This window comes from Dermochelys coriacea, chromosome 25 (assembly GCF_009764565.3).
Source record: "Dermochelys coriacea isolate rDerCor1 chromosome 25, rDerCor1.pri.v4, whole genome shotgun sequence".
In the NCBI taxonomy this organism is placed as follows: Eukaryota; Metazoa; Chordata; order Testudines; family Dermochelyidae; genus Dermochelys; species Dermochelys coriacea.
Window position 1 is genome coordinate 12,846,308 of NC_050092.1, and position 8,356 is coordinate 12,854,663.

The following is an 8,356-nucleotide window of genomic DNA, read 5'->3' on the forward strand; positions in this document are numbered from 1 at the left end:
TGTTATAATAGCTGCTATACCAAACCTTCCCCAGAATGTAATTACTTGATTGATTTTTTTTTAAAATGTGTCCTGCTTTAGCCACTTGAAATGTTGGAAGCTCTGAGGTACCTGGGGCCTGATTTTCATCAGGGCTGCGGACCTTTCACTCCTGATGAATTCAGAGCTCAGCGATTGCTCAGAAGAACAGACCACCAAGACGGTCAATGTTACAGTCGTCTGGGAGCCCCATCCATGGCCTGCCAATAGCAGGCGGTGCTGCTCAGACAAGGAGAAAGGGAGGCACCCCTCCTCTCCGGCACAAACCATCCCAGGGAACAGTGGACTGAAGGCCACACAGAGGTGCCTTAGCTTCCTGGAGAAATTGTCCACGCAGCCTTGGGTGTTGCAGAGTTTTGGCAGCTTTAACCATTGTTTGCCAGAGCTTTTCCTTCTCCTTGCAGAGGGGCTGCAGTGGTCACAGCTGCATGTTATTAAATAGTTGTCCTGTTTCACGGCAGCTAGAATTTGTTTAGTATTTTTATTTACATTTCCAGGAGGGTCTAGAGAGCCCACCGGGGCCCCATCATGCTGGATGCTGCACAGACACAGAGTGAGTGAGAATCTCTGCCCCAAAGAGGTTGATATCTAACTAGACAGGACAGGATCATTATCCCTGCTTTACAGATGGGGAACTGAGGCACAAAGAGATGCAGTGACTTGCCCAGGAAATCTGGAGCAGACCTGGGCTCCAGTCTCTTGGGTTCCGTCTAGTCTCCGAACCACAAGGAAGCCTTCATCCCGGGGGGAACTGATTTTCACGCTCCTTGTGTGGAGCCTGAGATCACGTCCTAATCCTGATAACCCAGCCTGAGCTGAGCACCGACACAGCTTGTTACACCAGTGGACCCTCTCCCCGCTGCACAGCTTGTGAACATTTGCCATCCCTAGACGGCGCCGTGTACCTCCTACCCACAGAGGGCGCTGTGCAGAGCAGACCGGCGCTCCGCCTGCCAGCCCCCCCCCTCTGTGGCGGGAGAGCAATGCCCTCTGGGGGCTGTAGTCCAAGCCTCCTCGGCTGCGCTGAAGAACGCAGCGAGGGGTGAGGGTGAAGAAAACTACATTTCCCAGGGAGCCTGGAGACAGTCCCTGCCTGCATGCATGGGCTCTTTGCAAGAAGTTGTGTGCGGGGTGCAGGCTGCTCCTGCCCTGAGATGGCGCATTAGGGGTGCAGGCTTTGAGTGCAATGGCTGAGTGTGCGGGGGAGATAGTGTACCAGAAGGAGGGGCACCAGGTAAGTGATGGGGGGGAGGGGCAGATTGCAACCCAAATGCGTCAGACTCTGGAGCTGCTGGAGAACCCCACTGGGCTTCAGGCCCCCGGAGTTTGGCCTCTAAAATCCTAGGGTGGGGGGCTTCCTCCCCAGACTTTTTTTTGTGGGGAGGGGAACTCACAGATAGGACTCAGTGTGGCTCCCCCCCCCCCCCCCGCACACACACACTTGCAAAACAAGGTGAAGAATCTGCACTTAAAAAGCTGGAGTCATTTATTTTGCTGCTTTACACTAAGTTCAAAGGGGGGAAATGAGAGAGCAGGGGCTGCCCCCTCCCCTAAAAGGGATTTTAGCTGCTGGGGGCTGGTTAGAATAGCCTGGAATCCAGCCCTAGCTGTAGGGTGGTAGCACCCCCTGGAGAAGTGGGAAACCAGTGGATGCAGAAGCCTGGTGGCTATTATTAGTATCATTATAGTATTTATTTCCTACCCCGAGGATTGTGTACGATTTAGAAATGCCGATATACTTTTTGGTTTTAATACCACAGCAATGATGCTGATTGGTTTGTTACAAAGATTTCAGCAGTGCCAAACCTTCTTACTTGCAGGGTTTTTCCTGTCTTGGGTTTTAGAGGAGTGAATGAGCCCCTGCCCCATATTATGTGGTAGGCGTGGGGGGCGAATGCTGCTCTGCTTGCTTTGTGACTTGTTTACAAGGGGCCCTGATCCTGCACAGAACTAAGCAGGTGCTTAACTTTAAGTCTGTGAGTAGCCCCGCTGAGTTTGGGCAGCACTCGTATTTACCTTGATTGGGAAACAGCATGGCCTAGTGGGAAGAGCAGTGGACTGGGTTTTTATTCCCAGTTCTGCCGGTTTCACCCTGTGTGACTTTGGACTTTTCCCATCTGTAAAAGGGGAAACACATCCCTGCCTTGTACCGCATGGCGAAGCGTGAGGGGTCATTAATCCACTTCTGGCTGTGGATCAGAGTTTCTCCAGGGGGGATGGTTTAATGTGTCCAGGCTAATCAGGATTGTAGCTTTTCAGGGTAAGAATTGGGGTAGGTGCCGGCTGGTCTGGGTGAACTCCCACTGGCATGCCTTTACTTTCTTATCTCAGCATCGCCAACCCCAAGCATGCACAATCATGGATCAGAAAACGTGTGATTGCCTTAAAAATAATAAGATTTGCCGTCCTTTTTTTTTGGCTTTCAGAGGCTTGAGATTTCTGGGCTCATGTTTTTAAGCTTTCCTCTATAACTCGGTGGGCTAGAAACAGTTTGGATTTTTAAATGTAAGCCGAGATTCTCCTGTGATCCCAGGATCTCAAGAACTTGGGAGCTTTCAAACCAATCATGCGAGTTGGCCGGACAGTTACGCCCGAGCAGTGTGCCAGGGAACAAAGAGAACGTCCTTACTTGCTAGTGCTAAGGGCCCGATTCTGCGTGGGTCGGCGCGACCAGGTCCCCAGTACTGGATCGGGGCTCGCAGTTGCCTCTCTGCCTGCCAGCGTATGTCATGCTCTCGGAGCAGCTGGTTCTGGTGCCTGGGCTCAGCTGAAGGACGCAGCCCCACGTTGTGTGTGTAGACGACCCTCCGTAACGGGGTGTGTGCTGTTTGCAGAATGCTGACTGCACAGCGTCTGACGACTGCGCTCTGATCCGCTCCTACGACCGAGCCGTCCGCTCCTGTAAGGTGAGGTACTCGGGGAGGCTGTGCTGAGCCCCTCTCCAAACCGAACTTCTGGGATGCTTCCCTCTGTGTCCCTGCCTGTTGGATGTGCCCCACGAGCTACCTGCTCCAGGTCTTGCTGACCCCAGCCCCCTAGGGATTGGGGCAGAGGCTGCAGTCCGTGCTGCCTATGGGGCAGTGACCTGGCTGCTGGCACAGGTCTGAGAGCTGCCTTTGCCCTCCTGCTCTGGGAAGTCCCCTCCCTCGCCGTGTCTGATGCTCCCCCAGCCCTGCGCGGAAAGGTTGGTCCTTTCAGCCTGTCTCAGCGGGGCAGGGGGACAGAGCAGCTGGTCTCCCAAATCCCCCTCCTTCTCTCAGCTGCCGCAGTATCTCCAATGTTGCAGGACACCCTGGGAGCTGGCGACAAGGACCAGGCATCCAAGAGCTCTGAGTCTTCAGCCTCCAGCGGGGCTGAGAGTGAGGGAGATGTGGATGAGGAGGAGGAGAAAGAGGAGGAAGGCTCCCAGGTGAGTACAGAACAAGAAGAGATCTGCAGGATCCAATGCTGGAGTCGGGGCGGCGCATGGAATAGTGCAAATGCTGCACTAGCATGTGCGTTGCACAATGATGGTTCATGCTGGGTAGCGTGGGCTACGGCCCATCCATTACCCGTGCTGACGCGTGTCCCCGCTGCAGCCCTGAGGCCCTGTTCCTCTGTCTCCCCGCAGTGGAAGGTGGGTGACACCTGCTGCGCCGTCTGGTCCGGAGACGGGCTTCTCTACCCAGCTCACGTCGTCTCCCTGAGCGAGGGGGGGGAGGCCTGCGTGGTGGAGTACGACCTCTATGGCAATCGGGAGGAGCAGCAGCTGCGGGACCTGTTCCCCCCTGATGAGAGTCCAGACGACTCGCTGGAGCCCCGGAGAATGGTGAGATGCTGCCAGGTGGGGCTGCACGGAGCGGGCTGGTGTCGGGGGGGTGCTGGCAGGGTTAGCCAGAGGGGCCTGGCTCACTCCCCTTAACCTGGGCACTTGGCCTGCCCTATGGGGGAGCTGTCTGCTCACAGATTCATCCATCTCAATTGGAGGTGGTGTGGTGTGGTGGTTAGAGCACAGGACTGGGAGCCAGGATTGTTCTCAGGGGGGAGTGTGATTGAATGGTTAGAGCAGGGGAGAGCGTCAGGATGCCTGGGTTCTGTTCCCAGTGTGGGAAAGGGAACGGGGCCTCATGACCAGAGCCCAGGTCTGGGATTCAGGACACCAGGGTCCGATTCCCAACACACAGCAGAGCTCTGCCTCCTTCTGGCGCTGCAGGGGGAGGTGGAAGGTGCTGTCCCGAGATGGGGTTTGGCCGGGACCCCGAGGCAGACACAGACTCTGGGGCCTCGTGGGATCCCTAGTAGCGAGACTCTCTGTGTGATGGGCTCTTCTGTGAGCCACGGTTGGTGTCGCTCCCCAGTGGAAGGCGGGTGACGTCTGCAGCGCCATCTGGTCGGAGGACGGGCTGCTCTACCCGGCCACTGTGCGGTCGGTGGACGCCACGGCGGGGACATGCCTGGTGGAGTTTGTCGGCTACGGGAACAAGGAACAGCAGGTGCTGGAGGAGCTGCTGCCCCCGTGCGGGGCCATGGATGGGGACCTGGACAGCTGGAGGGTGAGTGGCCCCCCATGGGAGGGGGAGTGAAGGCCATTAAAGGAACCCCCACCCCAAGGCTGGGTGGCTGAGGGGGGGTAAAGGGGGTTCCGTTAGTGAGGGACTGATTTGGGGGAGGGGAGATCTCGGCTGTAATCCATTGCAGCATCCCCAAATCCCTCATTTAACTTCCCTTCCCCTTAACTCTGCCCATTGATCTGCCCTCCCCCACCCCGTTTTTCTCTTCTCTTTCCTTTGTCCCCCCTGATTACCCCCAAAGCTCAATGCTAGGGGGCTCTGTGCTGCAGGGGGTGGGGGGGCTCAGTAGGGGCGCTCTCCCTGGCAGTCAATGTCCCCTCTTCTCTCCCTTGAGTGATCCCCTGCCAGCTCTGTGCCTCCCCCCTTCTCTGTGGGGTCCCCTGGGGCAGGTGTGGGGGGTCGCAGGTCTGGCACTCTCCCTGCTGTGTGCTGGTGGCAGTGCCAGGCCTGGTGCAGGGCACGCCAGGGGCACACTCCGCTCTGATCCTTGTGTCTCCATGGCAAGGCTGAAGCGGACGCCCCCAGAATGCCCAAGGGATGCAGCCCCAGCTTCCCCCGCGAGTCGTCCCACAGCTGGAGGAGGCAGAGCACGAAAGGGGATTGGGCGCATTACTTCCCCCCGCCGCCCAAGGTGAGTGCCTGGGTTTGCCTCAGCGGGACAGTGACCTGGGGGAGCTTCAACCGCAGCCCCCACCCCACGTGTCCCCCCCACCCTCCCCGCATCGCAGGGAGAAGAACGCAAACTGCGACCCAGAGCCCTGAAGCTAAGCAGGGTTTGGTCTGCTCAGGCCTTGAATGGGAGACTCTCGGGGAGTCTGTGGGGAAAGCCCTGGCTGCTGCATGGGAACGAGGTGTCTCGGGGGGGGAGATCTCCGTGGGGGGGTGTCAGTGCTGACCCCACTACCTCAGGGTGGTGCTAGGGGGCACTGGGCTGCAGGAAGCAAGGCAGGGGGCCCAGTAGGGGGCATGGTCCCTTTGGAGTGGGTGCTGACTCCAGTGCCCAACATGGCACAGTGCCCTCCCCTGGCAGTCAGGGTGGAGCTAGGGGGGGGCTGTGCAGCTGGTGGTAGGTGGGTGGGTGGGGGGTCACTGTCCCTGGGGGTCATTGCTGTACCCGTGCAGTAGGGGACGCTGTGTCAGTGTTGCCATCACAGAGGAGCAGCACGATGGAGGGCCTGGGCCCGTGGCCCTCCGAGCGGGGACTAGTGGGATTAGCCCCTTCGAGCGCCCTGGTTCCCCTTTAAATGTCATGGCCCTGTAACAGGGCCCCCTCCCCACTTAGCACAGACCTGGGGGAGGGGAGGGAAAGGATGGGGGCAGCCCATTAAGGTCCGTGGGCTAGTGACCCATGCCCTGCTGGGGTTTTGGAACAGCTGGCGGGAGATGCTGGGATCACACCATGGGGCCGTCTCCATCCCTGGCTCACTGGGGTCGCATCCCCGTCCTCTCTCTGGGCTCATGCCCGCTGGGCGCTCTCTCTGCCTCCCTTTCAGAGCGGCTCCTGGTGGCCTGGTCCCTTGCTGCCCTTCGGCCCCCGGCCTCGCAGAGCCGCCTGCCCCCCGGTGAGTGTACACGCTCCTCTTCGGGGACCCGTTTCTACAGCAAACCCAGAGCCTCCGCCACTCCCACCCTGTGGGAAAGGGCCCTGGATGTTGATCTCCTGCCCCAGCCCTCCCCCTGGGGCTGGAGGAGGGGCAAACCAGTGCAGAACCCAAAGCCCGGGGGCTATTAAAGGGCAGTATTGGTAGCCAACTGCCATCTCTGGTAGCCCATGCTCTGGCCAGACTTCCAGGGCGAGCTGCCGTCCTGCAGCGTCCAATCTAGGGGGTTGCCAGCCCCATGAGCTATGAAGCCAGAGCCCATCCCCCTGAGCCTGGCATGGGAGCCCAGTGCTGCGGCACCCCCAGCTTTGCCCAGACTCTCCTGGCCCTCTCTGGGAGGCGAGGGAGGGGGAAGCCCCCCCGCAGGCTGGAGCACAAAGAAGCCACTAGATGGAGCCAGCGGGCTGTTGATTTGTGCATCACTGTGGGAAGGAGTTCTGGGGGGGGGGGGTCCAGAGTCCCACCTGGGCGGGGGGAGTCAGGTAGAGCTCCTGGGTCCCTGTGCATCCTGGGTGAGTGGGGCCCCCCCAGGGGAGGGGGGGATCTCTGCAAGCATCTTTATTGCTAGGGAAGGTCCCTGACCAGGAACTCTGCTCCTGCTTTTCCAGGTCGTCCCTCCCCCTCCGCCACTGCTTCTGGACCCGCTGTGCACGGAGGACGATGAGGGGGGCGCCCTGGCCTGCATGCTCCTGGCCTGGTACATGAGCGGGTACCACACTGGCTTCTACATGGTAAGGCCTGGCCGGGTGGGGATCTGCCCCCTAGCAGTGGGGCTGTCTTGCCCATCTCCCCGGTGCTGCAGGGTGGGGGCCGGGGCTGCACTGGCCACTTGCGGTACCACACCCCCTCACTGTGGAGGTTGGCTGGCGGTGCTGGGCGTGAGCCGTGCTGCCTGCAGCTCTGCGTTTAGCTTCCTGGGACGGAGCTAAATGGGGGAGGGGCTTGCTGGGACACAGGCTGGATGCCCTTAGGGGCTCCCCTCACTGTAGGGGGCTTTTTGGGGTGGGGTGAGGGTGGGGCTAGTGGGCAGAGGAACGGGGGGTGCGTCCAGGTGCTGAGCTGGCACGTGCCTGGGGCTGGATTTGAACTGGCAGCCTTTGAGTGCTACACATTAACCCTTTCGTGCCTTGCAGGGACTCCGACAAGGCCGGGCGGAGGTGGCAATCCCCCCTGCAAAGCAGGGACCACGGTGGAAGAAGTCGTCCCCGCGCAGTTAGGGGCAGGTTGGGTTTGCACTGTGCGGATATCGGCGGGGGGGAGCTGAAATGCTGGGGGTGTTTACCGGGCACTGACTCCTGACTGTGGGGCAGGAAGTGATCTGGTCCGTGTGGCACAGGGCTCTTCCTCGCCCCCAGATCCGCCAGTGCCCCTCAGTCTTTATCCCTCCCCCTCAGCCAGCTATTCCCCCAGGTGCCTGCGGACGTGGCCAGTTGTGCCAAGCTGTGCCGTGATGTGGATAAACCTCCCCTGAGACCCCTGGGAGCGGATGAGTGCTCATGGCCCGCTCCGCCCCATGCACGGCAGCCCTTGCACCCCATGGATCTCTAGGGCAACCCATCCCTCAGCTAGGCTCCTCCCGTCAGTGGGGTAGTTCTGGGGGAGCCCCCCAGCAGGGGGCAGCAGCGTCACCTCGTCTCCTCCCCCCTCATCCCTCCCCGTTCCTTCTTACAGCTGGCTCTGGCTCCTTGCTCTGCCCCGGCAGGCTGGAGGCAGCGGCACCGTCGGCCGGAGGTTTCCACGCTGGCGCCGGCGCTCATGCTTAGAGAACTGGGATTCTGCAGTGCTGGGTACCAGCTCACCGTGCACCCCGGGGAGGAGAGGATGGAGGCAGCCTCGGTCCCGTGCTGGCTCCGAGCCTGACTGGAGTCCTGGGTGTAGAGGCATCGCTCCCCAGCGGCAGGCGTGCAGAGACAGGAGGGCTGGTGCCCGTCGGCGGTTTCCAATAAAAGGTGTTTGTCAGACCCTGGGCTCCAGGAAGGTTATTGCTCTGGATGGGTGGAGGGGGAGGGGTTTTCCCATCAGTGGGACCAGGGGGGGATGGCGGTGGGCTCCCGTGTTTGAAACACGCTCACTGTGACCGATATGGGCTAAGGTGCTGGGCTGTGCCCTACGCCCGTAGGAGTTCGCACCCCTCCAAGGCTGGGTGGCTTTTCTGAGGAGAGGCCA

The 8,356-nt window shown here is 60.1% G+C and overlaps 1 protein-coding gene across 4 annotated transcripts; it reads left to right on the forward strand.

Annotated features, from left to right (window-relative positions):
* Positions 1-1,098: 1,098 nt before the first annotated feature.
* LOC119848288 (survival motor neuron protein-like) lies at positions 1,099-8,151 on the forward strand. Of its 4 annotated transcripts, none has more exons than XM_038383907.2 (10): positions 1,099-1,273; positions 2,874-2,945; positions 3,326-3,448; positions 3,650-3,847; positions 4,377-4,571; positions 5,095-5,220; positions 6,083-6,151; positions 6,799-6,921; positions 7,324-7,402; positions 7,862-8,151. In XM_038383907.2, the coding sequence occupies exons 1-10, from the start codon at positions 1,226-1,228 to the stop codon at positions 7,951-7,953; spliced, it is 1,125 nt and encodes a 374-aa protein (XP_038239835.1). In that variant the 5' UTR covers positions 1,099-1,225; the 3' UTR covers positions 7,954-8,151. The 4 variants fall into 4 exon arrangements, with proteins under 4 accessions (XP_038239835.1, XP_038239836.1, XP_038239837.1 ...); XM_038383908.2 differs by having other exon boundaries at positions 1,100-1,273; positions 7,324-7,413; XM_038383909.2 differs by having other exon boundaries at positions 1,100-1,273; positions 7,324-7,409.
* The last annotated feature ends 205 nt before the right edge of the window (positions 8,152-8,356 follow it).